The sequence below is a fragment of the Euleptes europaea genome, chromosome 7 (genome assembly GCF_029931775.1).
Source record: "Euleptes europaea isolate rEulEur1 chromosome 7, rEulEur1.hap1, whole genome shotgun sequence".
Taxonomy (NCBI): domain Eukaryota; kingdom Metazoa; phylum Chordata; class Lepidosauria; order Squamata; family Sphaerodactylidae; genus Euleptes; species Euleptes europaea.
Window position 1 is genome coordinate 76,204,554 of NC_079318.1, and position 13,305 is coordinate 76,217,858.

At 47.4% G+C, this 13,305-nt stretch overlaps 1 protein-coding gene across 2 annotated transcripts; it reads left to right on the forward strand.

Annotated features, from left to right (window-relative positions):
- The first annotated feature begins 6,155 nt into the window (after positions 1–6,155).
- Positions 6,156–12,862, forward strand: STMN4 (stathmin 4). Of its 2 annotated transcripts, none has more exons than XM_056852593.1 (4): positions 6,156–6,246; positions 8,171–8,379; positions 11,558–11,749; positions 12,583–12,862. In XM_056852593.1, exons 1-4 carry the CDS (start codon positions 6,165–6,167, stop codon positions 12,640–12,642), a joined length of 543 nt encoding a protein of 180 aa, XP_056708571.1. In that variant the 5' UTR covers positions 6,156–6,164; the 3' UTR covers positions 12,643–12,862. The 2 variants fall into 2 exon arrangements, with proteins under 2 accessions (XP_056708571.1, XP_056708572.1); XM_056852594.1 differs by having other exon boundaries at positions 8,174–8,379.
- The last annotated feature ends 443 nt before the right edge of the window (positions 12,863–13,305 follow it).

Below are 13,305 nucleotides of genomic sequence, written 5' to 3' on the forward strand. Positions count from 1 at the left end.
AATCTGGATTGTCTGAGTGCAGAATTTTACTGGGGAGGGGAAGGTGTTTTATCTTTAGTGTGTGGCAACGTGGGTATAAAATTGGCCCTGCTAAGGAGCTCCTTATAATGTGATAGTGTCCAAACATGCGGTCCAATTAGCAACAGTTCTATGGAACTTTCCCTCCACTTTCCAGCTCCCTTAACAAAAAGCGCTTTCTTTGGTTTCCAGTGGCAACAGGCACACCCAGTGATGGTTGTCACCCATTCTGTTTCTTAGATAGGCTTCTCTCTGTTCCTGCCATGTTCCTGTCTAACATTCATTTGCACAGACGAAAATCTGTTCAACCAACTTCACTTTGTGTGTGTGGGCTTTTTAGCATAAAGCTGCTCTTGTATAGGGAAGCAGGGGCATAAAGTGTATATCAGTTTCACCAGCAGTTAGTTTGGCTCCAAACTTAGAGTGGCTCAGTTCCAGGGGTGGGGAATACCACCTATTGTTTAGCCATAGGGTTGCCAGGTCCCGCTTCACCACCGGCGGGAGGTTTTTGGGGCGGAGCCTGAGGAGGGCAGGGTTTGGGAGGGGAGGGACTTAAATGTCATAGAATTCAATAGAGTAGGGTTGCCAACCTCCAAGTGGTGGCTGGAGATCTCCCGCTATTAGAACTGATCTCCAGCCAACAGATATCAGTTCCTCAGGAGAAAATGGCCACTTTGGCAATTGGACTCTATGGCATTGAAGTCCCTCCATTCTCTAAACACCCTCAGGCTCTGCCCCAAAATCTCCAGGTATTTCCCAACCCGGAGCTGGCAACCCTAGCTGAGAGAGAGTGACTGGCCCAAAGTCACCTAGCGAGCTTTCATGGTAGAGTGGGGATTCGAACCCGAGTCTCCCAGATCCCAGTCTGACACTTTAACCACTATACCACACTAGGGCTGCCCATGGGCCTAGAGAAAAATCATGTCCTAGAGCCAGTGTGGTGTAGTGGTTAAAGTGTCAGACTAGGCTCTGGCAAATCCCAAGGTTGAATGATATCCCTGCCAAGCCATGGAAGCTCACTGGGTGACCTTGTGCCTGTCACATGCTGTTGACTAACCTACCTCACAGGGTGGTTGTAGGGATAAAAATTATGCAAGCCACCATGTGGAAATGGGCAGTTGAAGCTTTTCGTGGCTTAGAGTTAAATAAACTATAGGGAAACTCCCTGTAGTCTTTCTTGTGTCATTGAATCTGTTCTTTTGTTTCCACCAGAGATATCCCAAGAAAGGCAGCTGAGCGAAGGCCCAGAACCCTCTCCCTTTTGAGCCGATAACCTCAAGCATTGAGAAAAATCTCTAGGGTTGCCAACCTCCAGGTACTAGCTTGATATCTGCTATTACAACTGATCTCCAGCCAATAGAGATCAGTTCACCTGGAGAAAGTGGCCGCTTTGGCAATTGGACTCTATGGCACTCTATGGGAAGTCCCTTCCCTCCCCAAACCCCGCCCTCCTCAGGCTCCGCCCCAAAAATCTCCCGGCGGTAGCGAAGAGGGACCTGGCAACCCTAAAAATCTACCGTGACTTATCAAGGGTGGGTGGGTGAGACAAACCTTCCAAGCTGGGCCGGATGTGCTTGAGGTAGGGTGAGGATGGTGGCACAGTGGTTAGCGGAGGCACTTAAGTGGGGCGGTCTTTATGCAAACCTCCCAACTGAGGCGATGTTTTAAAGGGGAGGACGATCTTTGCCTCTCCCTTGACTGCCATCTAAGGGTGAAAAGGTGGCCGAAACCACCCCGCCCATCACCTTTGTGCCACATATGGGAAGAAAAGATGAGTGGATGGGGAGGGGGGAATAGTTATCATTGGAAAAGAAATTACAAGGCGTAGTAACGTGACAAGGTATCGTTTTGTGCCTGCTTGTTTTATTACTGCATGCTATTGTCTTTTTTTAAATTGTCGATGCTCCTTTGAGCAATTAGCTTCAGCAAGCAGCATGCAAATAAGGTAAATAAATAAATATAGTAAATACATATGCATACCAACGTCCACCAATGTTCACTGGAGCTTCCCCTTTGTAGGTGTCTGCAATGCAAGGTCTCCTGTCATGCTCTCCTCCCTCCCTCCCTCCCTTCTTTTTGCCTGTTTTCAGCGAGAATGAGCTCATCCCGTATTATACAGAGCTGTGGGTTCCTCCTCCCTCCCTATGATTAAGCGCCAGAGCATCCCTGGTGAAACCACTGGCCACAAAGCAGCATTCTCTCCCCTCTCCCCTGCTTCTTCTGCTCCAGCATGCTCCTCTTTCATTCACCCCTCGCATCGCTCTTTATTAGAAGGCGGAGGGGAGCTTTTTGGAGAAGCCATTTGCAGAGATGGCTCAGCAGATGAGTGGCGATGCAGCGGATCCACGATCTGATATGGGGCTAAGCCCCAAGAGCTGTAAGCAAAAGCTTTTGAGCCCATGAAGCCCTAACAAAGGAGAGAGGGATGGTCCATTGCCACGGAGCAACCGCAAATAGCAACTCCCCCCTTCCTCCGGCATATCTAGAACCACAGGGAAAGATGCCCTGACAGCTTTAATTTTAGAAATTCAACATAAGGGTAAGCAGAGTAAAGCTCCCAGAGAATCAGGGTGAGCAAGAATCAAGGAATGTGTGGCTTGCATAGATGTGGGAATGAATAGGTAAAGATAGCTTCTATGTAACTGACAGAACGAAGCGTGACAGCAAAAAGATCTCCCCTGAGCATGCACAGAGTACCCCATTTATCACCATTCCTGAGAAAACCTAAATCAGCTTCCAAGTTTTCCTTGCCAACGCACAGCCAAGGAAAATATGAACTGAAAATACAGTGTTTTTGAGCACATGCAGAATATTTCTCACATTTCCCATATAGCCCATGCTACGTTCATCAACTCCTGGAGGAGGCAGGGGGTTCTTTGCATCCGTGCAGCCATAGGCAACCTACACGTGTGCCTGGGGTGTGAGGGAATGGGCAAGCACCCCTTCCTCCTGCCCACTGGTCCTCCCTGAAAATGCCCCCAGCCCAACGTCCCCACATTGTGCTGAGAACACTCTTTAAACTGGGACACTTTACTAATGCAGTAATGAAAGAAAGGCACCTTAAACTCAAAATCTGCTCAATAGCTGCTGCACATTTCTCATCTGCTTTATCGCCGCCCCCATTTCCTATCCACTGGGAAGTTTCTGTGCAGCTGTAGCTTGCTAGGGCTTATGTAACCACAGAGTGGGATAATCCTGGAAGTTGGACAGAAGCAGTGTCAGATGGGAAGGCATAACAGCCCAATTCTCTCCAGGGCTTGTTGCCACAGCACCTGCTGCTATATATGGATTTGAGCCAGCTAGGATGTAGGTTTGGAGGTCAGGTTCCACTCATTCTCAAGCCTGGTCCTTTCTGTTTCCCTGTAAAAGGTGTTTCATAACAGCCATCTAACCCAACCCTTTCTTTTGGGGGAGAGGCAGTGGCTCCATGGCAAAGCATCAGCCTTGTATACAGAAGGCCCCAGGTTCAATCCCCGGCATCACCAGTCAGAGTCTGCGTTCTTAACTCTGGGGCAATTAGTTGTTAAGGGGGGGAGGGACTGTGGCTCAGTGGTAGAGCACCAGCCTTGTAAAAAAAAAGTTCCCAGGTTCACTCTCCAGCATCTCTAATTTATTTATAGAAAATAATTACTCCCCCCATTTATCGGACAGGATTCATAGCCGCTAACACAGCTCAAAGCAGTGGAAAGGATCAGGCAGTAGGCGATGCAAAAGATCTCTGCCTGAAACCCTGGCTGGAGAGCCACTGCCCACAGAGCAGACAGTGCCGATCTTGATAGATGGATGGTCTTGCCTCCGCATGTGCTCACGTGCCTTGCTCAAATGCCCTATAGCAAATTCCAGTGTAAGGAGGGAGAGCGTGGTATCGTGAACAAAATGAGGGGTTTGGATATATTTTAAGGCATTTTCTCTTCTTCTAGCTAAGGACATGGACAGCAATTCTTTGTTGCTTCATAACCTCTCATTTCCCACTAGTAAATCTGTGAATACTTACACAATACAATAGATAAATGCTAGAGAGATGGTAGAATCATAGAATCAGAGTTGGAAGGGACCACCAGGGTCATCTAGTCCAACCCCCTGCACAATGCAGGAAATTCACAACTACCTCCCCCGTACACTCCAAGTGATCCCTACTCCATGCCCAGAAGATAGCCAAGATGGATAGATGATAGATAGATGATTAATACATGAAACCTCCAAGTTCAGAGGCCATGCTGGAAGATACACTTTGGGGACAGGTGTTACCTTTGTGTTCTGCTTCTGAGTTGTTTGAGGTATCTGTGTGTCCACTATTTGAAATAGGATGCCTGGAATAGGTGGGTCTTTGGTCTGCTACAGTAGGATTTAGGTTCTTCTCCTGTATGCCTTGCTGAGAGCTGGCCTGTTCTGTACAATGGAGGGATTGGACAGCTCAAGCTCTCTTGACCAAGTTTTTGCCATCTCTTGGTAGTCCTTGCTGTGTTCCCCCTACCACTGTGCTATTTTGATCCCATCCTTTTGGTTCGTTTGACCAGCCTATGCTCCCAAAGGCCCCCTAATGCATTAGAGCACAATGAATTGCATCTTAGAGAATGATGAATTGCATCTCTGCTCAACTGGGCACTTGCATCCCATTGTATCTGGGGCTGAATAGTTTCCATTCTTTAGGCTTTCCTCCCTTACTGAGAGGCCTTTTATTTGTTTTAGTTAACACTGGAGTCATTAGAGAGTTGGTGCCTGTCAGTCCAAGTGCTGCTTCTGACTGACCAACGTGCACCAACCACTATTGTTGGAGTGCCATTTACGATTCTTCAAAGCTCTGATTGTGGCTGAATAGAGCAAAGATACCTGGCTTGGCTGCAAGTGATCGTATCCATTTCTTGATATGGCTAAAACGTCTTAACATGACTTCCTAACTTGATTCCCAGGGACCAGCCCCAAAGCAAGTGAGCAAATAATGAATAGTGCCCCAGAGCATGTGCCGAGAATATTATATGCCCTTGGTGACTCTGAAATGAATGGCATAGCTTCCATATCAAAAGGCATGGCTTCCCAATAGGTTAGACTCTCCTCATAAGTGAATTAACCCTTATGTTCAGCCAGCTGGGGGATGCTTCACTTGACACATTGCGGGGGGGGGGGGGAAGTGGGATATAAATATTGTAATTAATTAAATAAATGAGAAAAAGTTTGCTGAACTAAACTTAGGTGGATTAGCTACATTCTAGCCATGAGTTGTCACATTTGCAAGATCACATCACGAAAAATAAATGTCTACGGAATTAGCCTTTCTTTATGATGAGAATGTGGCTGTGTGAACCAGTGAAGTTAAGAGGCTAGAAATAGGGAGTTTGCTGAAGACTGGTCTCCCAAGCCACAGGGGCTGTGAATTGTACCTCACTAAGGACCCTCCTCTCCAAAACCCCCACCTTCCCCAGGTTCCACCCCCAAATCTCCAGGTATTTCCCAACCCAGAACTGGCAACCCTAATATTCCCCCACTTTCCCCTGAACAGCCTGAGTACAAATCCTGACCTACTTAAACATGCTTTTCCCATTTTGTTTCTTTCTACAGTTTGCAAGGAGGAGCTTATCTGCTGGATACAATCTTCACCCGCCTACCCATTCTGCAGGAGGCCCAGAACATAACACATCATGACACTAGCTGGTATGGAAACAAGATCAGGTTACCAATTAGATAAGCAAATTCTGCTAGCTACTACAGCCAAGAAATTAGTACAGACAGCTCACGTGTGAACCTGATCCCAAACCTAGGGATTTACGCTAATGCCTTTTGTCCCATTGTGCAGACATGGGCCAAACTGGTGATTATGCGGAGAGAATGGCTTTCCATGCTTGGTCCTTATTTCTGCAAGAAAGGGGGAATTATTCTAGGGAAAGGCCAGCTACCTTCTCCTCTTCCTTTCTCCAGAGGGATGCTGGTATTATTTTGATCTGGATATGGAAACCAGAAACTGTTTAGACAGGAGAATATATCCAAATCCCTTCACTCCTGTGCTCTGTATCTGTTGTAATTTGAGGGTAAGCCCTTTGGTAGTGTACAGTTAAGGTTTAAAGACGTGGGTTCCTGGAAGGGAGGATTGGGAGCCTCTTTTATTGATGGAGTCACAACTTTCCCTGTCTTCTACAGCATACAAAGAAAAAATGAAGGAGCTCCCCCTGGTGTCTCTCTTCTGCTCATGCTTCCTCTCAGACCACTTAAACAAACCATCTTACAAATACGAAGGTAGGTGGACAAATATATGCGATGTTGGGTGATTCGGGGCTGCTTCTGTTTGAGGACCGTTTGCTCAGCCTCTTTTGTCTGCTGCCACTTTCACAAACAATTGGCTGATTTCCATCATACCTGTATGCAAGTTGCTGCAGTTGTCTTCCAGATGCCATGCAAACACACCCCAATGGAGGGAAATGATCTAGCCACCTTATTAGTCCTACTGCCCTCTGTAGTGTGCTTAGTGAAGAGAGGCATTTCCAGAGATTAGTTCACCTGGAGAAAATGGCCGCTTTGGAAGGTGGAGTCTATGGTAGGGTTGTGGAGGATGGGGGTGACCCCTTTGGGACCCCATAAAATTGGACCCCCTGACCCAATCTTCACCAAAATTCAGGGTTCATGCAAGGAGAGTCTTTTGAAGCTACCCTGAAAATTTTGGAACTCTACCTCCAAAAATGCTTCCCCAGAACTCATCAAAAAGATTCCCATAGGGGAAAGCCGAAAATGCCGAAAACCTATTTGGCTGATTCGGTGATTGGCTATCCAGCTTCGGCTTTATTCCTAGTTTTAATATTTGGGTTAAATTAAACCCGAAAGAGGCCAGAAAGGCCTTTTTCAGTTTTATTTTTGGTTCAGGTTTATCAATATGCACAGCCCTAGTCTATGGCATTATACCCCACTGAAGTCCCTCCCATCCCAAACCCCGCCCTCCTCAGGCTCCACCCCCAAAATCTCCAGGTATTTCCCAACCCAGAGCTGGCAACCCTATACATGGAAGATACCTGTGACCCGGTAACTAATGCGACTGGATATCTGCTGTCAACTTTGCCTTCAGTTGATTTCAGAATGAGGTCCAATTCATATGTTAGCTTCTAAATGAGGCACGCACCAGTAGTGGATCAGTTCTAACAGCTGCAGCAGGCATACGGTTTCCAGGTCCCTCTTCACCACCAGCAGGAGGTTTTTGGGGTGGAGCCTGAGGAGGGCGGGATTTGGGGAGGGGAGGGACTTCAATGCCATAGAGTCCAGTTGCCAAAGTGGCCATTTTCTCCAGGTGAACTGAGCTCTATCGACTGGAGCTCAGGTGTAATAACAGGTGATCTCCAGCTTGTACCTGGAGATTTTGGAAACCCTAAGCAGGCACCTACCTTTTCATTACTCTCTTCTGTCTCTTCTCTCCATGGTTCTGTCAAGGAGAAAGCCACTGCTGCCCTGACACCCTCCTAACAGTGTCTCATCTGTTGAGCTAAAAAAAAGTAGGAGGAATTCAAAGCTTTCTTGCCTTGCCTGCTTTTCCCCACAGGCTCTTGAAAAACAATGGCAAATGTAACAGACACATTAGGCGAAACCATAAAATTTAGTAGCAGATACAGAAACTAACAGTTTAAAAGCAAATAAAACTTGCTAGTTCATTAAGAGAGAAACACATTAATTGCCAAATGCCTGGGCCAATTAATTTTTTTTAATGGATATCTGAAATATAACAACAGGGAAGATGTCAATTGGAGTTTTGAGTAGAGAGAATTCCCCCAAGTAAAGTGTGACTACAGAGAATGCCCTGTCCCCGGCAGCAACCCACCTTGCCTCACTAAATGGGGCCGCGTACAACCAAGGCTGCCTTCACGCATATTGGATAATGCACTTTCAGTGCACTTTAGTGTTCACTCGTGAGTGGATTTTCCTGTTGCATACAATCGCTAAAGTGCATGGGAAGTGCATTATCCAATTTGTGTGAAAGCAACCCAGCCCTATAAGGAAGATCTTAATGTTCAGACTGTTTGTATGGAATGAGAGGGTCTTTAAGGTACCCAGTTCTTTTACATTACCAAATGTCTGGAGGATGTTCAGTACCGAATCTGGTTTCTCTGAATTATTCCTGTGCATCCCTTTTGAACTGCTTCTTAGCATAGTTACATCTGAGCGTCTCCTTCCCTCCCAGTAGACACTGTAGACCTCACCTGGTGCGTCATTTCTGACATGGAGGTCATCGAACTCAACAAGCGTACCTCGGGCCAGTCCTTTGAAGTCATCCTCAAGCCACCATCCTTTGATGGAATCCCCGAATTCAACGCCTCCCTGCCCCGACGACGTGACCCTTCACTGGAGGAGATCCAGAAGAAGCTGGAGGCTGCTGAGGAGAGGCGTAAGGTGAGACCCAGATCAGCACGTAGTGAGGGGAGGGTGTTTCAGGATAATGGTTTGGTCATGGAAGGGGATAGGAAGGGAATCTGTCCCATTTTTAAGTGCATTTTTATCCTACTCTTCCTCCAAGGGAGTCAGGGCAGAGTACATTGTTCTTTCCTGCTGCACTTTGTCTTTATGGCCTTTTAGGCATGGCTGTCACCCCTCCGATGACTTTGGATCTTTGTTTTGATTATGCATGCCGTTTCTGACCGTTCACAATACATCACATCAGAATGCAGAGTTCAGAACCTGGGCCATGTCCGCACTTACCATTTGCGGCGCCGGCTTCCGCGGGCTTTCCTTGCATGTTCCCACTGCAACTCACCCGAAGGATTCCGAGGACGTCTCCAGAGTGCAATTTCGCCGCCTTAAGCGTATCCGCTTATACGGCGAATAAAAAAAATAAAGCGTCCTCCACACCCGGTGCCTTACAGTGGGAACATGCAAACTGTGTTCGATCCGCTTCCTGCTGCCAGCCCACTTCCTGCTGCCAGCCAACTCCCGCACTCCCCCCGCCTCCCTTATTCACGCTGGACCAGTCGCCGTCCTTGCTTGGAGAAGCCGACTGGGCATGCGTGGGAGAGTGCCAGTCTGGGCTTATCAAAAGCAGCGGACAAAGGCGGCACGGTGGGAACAGAAATTTAAACTCGTCTTGGATGCTTTCATACTGGACGCGTGTAAATAGCGAGGTAAGTTGCTGGTGCGTTCATGGGCCTGTTCCTGCATACAGGGCACAATCCTGCAAAAGGGAAGCACTTACTTAGCATATGCCAGAATCAGTGGAATTTAGAAGTGTGGATTGGGTCCATAGGCTGAGCTTGCTGCCTCCTGAAAGCCAGTGGGCTGTAGTGGTTAGAGGGGTAGACTAGGAGTCCCAAGTTCAAGCCTCCATCCTGCCAGCGAGCTCACTGGGTAACCCTGTGCCAGTCACATGCTCTCAGCCTGACCTACCTCATAGGGTTGTTGAGAGGATTTAGGGAAGAGTGAATTACGTTTGCTTCCCTGAATGCCTTGGATGAAGGGCAGAACAGAAAAGTACTAGACAAATAGATCTTGGCAGGGTTTCCTTTTGCAATCTAGTCACTGCAATAGATTTCATTTTTAAAAAAATGTTTGCCTGCTTATTAGGATAGGTTGTAAATTGAAGAAGAGATTGCCTAAGTAGCACTGGCTGCATATGTGTATATATTTGTAGCAGATCTGCCAATAGGCCAAAATTTGTTATGGGGGTAAGGAGGAAGAAGGGGGAAACAGTACAGTTGCCAATGACCAGGAGGAAATAATGCTATTTTAATAACATTTAACATTGTTAAAAATTGGAGGCTTGTCAATCATTCCAATGACTTTGCACTGATTGGCCTAAACATTGGAAGGTGGGAGCAATCCAACTTCTGAGAGAACAGGTGTGTGGAATACTTCCTGTGCATCTTTCCCTTGTGTCTCCACAAGAAAAAGGGATAGAAACTTACTTTAAATAAAAACGATTCCTGAAAATTCAACAGAGAGGCCTGTAGTATCTCTGAGAACCCATGCCCCTGGCAGTCCCCATGTTGCCAAATTGTGCCTTTAATAGAGGTTTAATGGGGTGTTATTTACCAGGGGATGTTGTTTATCTCTCTGCCATGAAAAGCTTCAATCGTCCTTTTCTATACATTAAGCTTCTGTTAAATGGGCTCTAGGTTTCCTCTAGGTTGTTGGTAACCCTACCACTACCCTTGTGGCTATGTGGCTCTTAGGATTAGTAAATCGACAACAGCACCAGCTTAACAAAACATGGTATGGGCCTGATGTTACAGGATCCTGTCCTAATATTGCAGATTAAACATAGCAAAACCTTATGTTTCCTTTCCAATGAGGGGAAGGGGGAATTAGAAAAATTTAAGGCGGTCCAAATGCAATACTGCTTGAAAAGCATTTTTAAGTGAAACAAGGCACCCAAGTGCTGATCTAAGGAAATTCCCATAATGAGCCAGTTTGTGCGGTTTGCCAGGATATGAATAATTGATCAGCCATTAGGTGGAATCTCTCGTTCATTATTGTCCCTACCTGACCTTGGCAGGCATGAATGGGCCTTACCAACCACAATGGCAGGATGCGAAAGATGAATGAATTCCCGTCTTAAGCTCAGTTTTCCTTCATCCAGAGTAACCAGATCCACTGTTAATCGGCTGGTGCACAGAAAATTGTAGGTTTTCACCTGAAAACAGATTTTGAAATACGCTGTCAGCACTGTGGATTAAAAATGTACCTTAATGCCACTTGCTGTGACTTGCTGTGATTAAAATTTTACATGGCTGTTAAATAGGGTTGCCAACTCTGGATTGGGAAGTTCCTGGAGATTTGGGGGTGAACCTGGAGGAGGTTCAGCAGGATATAATGCCACAGACTGAGTCCCCCTTTCCAAAGAAGCCATTTTCTGCAGGGGAATTGATCTCCCATCAGGAGACTGGCAACGCTAATTTTAAAGTACTTTAATGTCTCCTGAGAATCTTCCTCCATTTCACTTAAAGCACATTACCACCATTTATAAATGAGGCTACAAAAGGTTACTACAACACTGCCAGTTAGTGCAGAAGAGAACAAGGTATTGGCCATCACAAATAACGCCCTTCATGGCCTTAGACACTCATATCTGCAGGACCACCTGTCCCTCTATGCTCCACCACAGCAACTTCACTTATCTGAGCAAGGGCTTCTGAAGGTGCCACCCTGCATATGGGCAAGATTAACAGACGCCTGTCCCTGGGCATTCTCTGTGGTGGCCCCTTCCATGTGAAATGGCCTTGCTGAGGAGGACAGGAAGCCTCCAACGCGTCTCCCATGTGGCCCTTTCAGCACTTAAAAAGGTGCAAGGGGGGACAAGAGCACTTCAGCCTGCTGCTCTGTGGTGTGGCATTTTTAAGTCGCCCATTTTAGGCTTCAAAATGGCAGCGGCGTCACTGTGGTGGACCCAAAGACACCATCATGTCTAGTTTGGCCCATAGATGGGAGGTAGAGATTGAGATGTTAGTATGCAGGGCATGAATTCACTGTACTGGATTTTTTCAGTAGGATTGAGACTACAATGGCTGACCTCTGCATAGTTGTCCTTCATTGATAATAACTAATAATTTTTTCCTCTCATGTTTTTTGGTGGGTTTAGTATCAGGAAGCAGAGCTCCTGAAGCACCTGGCAGGAAAGCGGGAGCATGAACGGGAAGTCATCCAGAAAGCCATTGAAGAGAACAACAATTTCATCAAGATGGCCAAGGAGAGGCTGCTCCAGAAAATGGAATCCAACAAGGAGAACCGAGAGGCCCATTTAGCTGCCATGTTGGAGCGCCTGCAGGAGAAGGTGAGCTGCCTGCTATAGTGAAGAGAGGGGCAGGCTCTTTGGATTGGACTATAAGGGGAGAATGGTATGGTAGGCCACAGTGGGTGGGAGGCAAGAGTAGGGTTGCCAGGTCCCCCTCGCCACTGGCAGGAGTAGGGCTGCCAGGTCCCTCTTTGCCACCGGCGGGAGGTTTTTGGGGCAGAGCTTGAGGAGGGCAGGGTTTGGGGAGGGGAGGGACTTCAATGTCATAAAGTCCAATTGCCAAAGCAGCCTTTTTCTCCAGGGGAACTGATCTCTATCGGCTGGAGATCAGTTGTAATAACAGGAGATCTCCAGCTACTACCTGGAGATTGGCAACCCTAGGCAGGAGCTTTGTTGTGCTGGAGCTGGGTGTGTGTGATTAGTGCAATAATGTCACTTCCAGGTTACCCTGGGAGTGACAGGATGCTCTAGCACATTCCTCCAAAAATTATAGAGTTTTTGGAGGAATGTGCTGGAGTGTCCCCATCACTTCTGGGGTAAACCTGGAAGTAATGTTAGTCACCCCCCTTCAGCTGGCCAGCTTTTGCCCGCCGGTCAGCTGAGGGGTGGTGGGCAGCGCCCTTAATTGGTGGGCAATTGACCACCATTACGTAGTATCTGGCATCCCTAGGCAAGAGGGAGCCCTGTTCAGTGACGGTGTTTTCATTTGAACATGTAGCATACTCTTCAAACTGAACCAAGATCAGTAGCCGCCGGTTCTGTGGGATCATGGCTGGGAGTCATGACGGTGAAAACAGGATTGAAACTGGTTTCAACGGGTAGTGAAGCCATGCCATTAAGGAGGTCCCTTCCTTTTCTATCTCCTGCCACAGGACAAACACGCTGAGGAGGTCAGGAAGAACAAGGAGCTAAAGGAAGAGGCCTCAAGGTAAAGAGGCCCCTGGGAACAGTGACAGTTTGGACTGACAGCTCCAAGGAAGGACGGCAGCAGGCGGCGATCATGGCGGCGGCCGCCTCAGCGCAAAGTGTTGACTGACGAATCGGGACTGACCTCTGCTTTCGTTGTTTGTGAATGTAAAGAAGTTGATTGGTGAAGCCATCCTGTGTGTTTCAGGGAGGGAGGGGGACATAAGGGGAAGCGAAAGCTGGAAGAAGCGTTGAGCATTTGGGGGAGGGATAAGGGGTGGGGGTGGATGACTAGATATGCCCAAAATGGCAGCCAGTTTTAACCCAAGCTCTGTCATTCCCCCCCGCTCTGGTAGCGTCTGATAAGGAACCCAAACTAACTTCGGGGTGGGGGGAACGTGTCGAGGCAGGGGTGGGAGAGGACAGGTGTGTAAACTAAATCTGGTGACGAGCCAGGAGCCAAAAGTGGAAGGAAAGTCACCTGTGGGGTGTGTGTTGTCTTGTATGTTGTTGCCATTAACGTCCGTCACCCGTGTGAAGAAAACATCCTCATTTGTGTGCCTCCTTCATAATTGTTCCTCTCATCCTTAACTCCCAGGTACTGTCAGCCTGGTGTTGCTTAACCTGAGGCGGTTGGTTGTGGTGATTTTGAACCCACAGTTCCTTTGTTTCACATATAATAATAAATA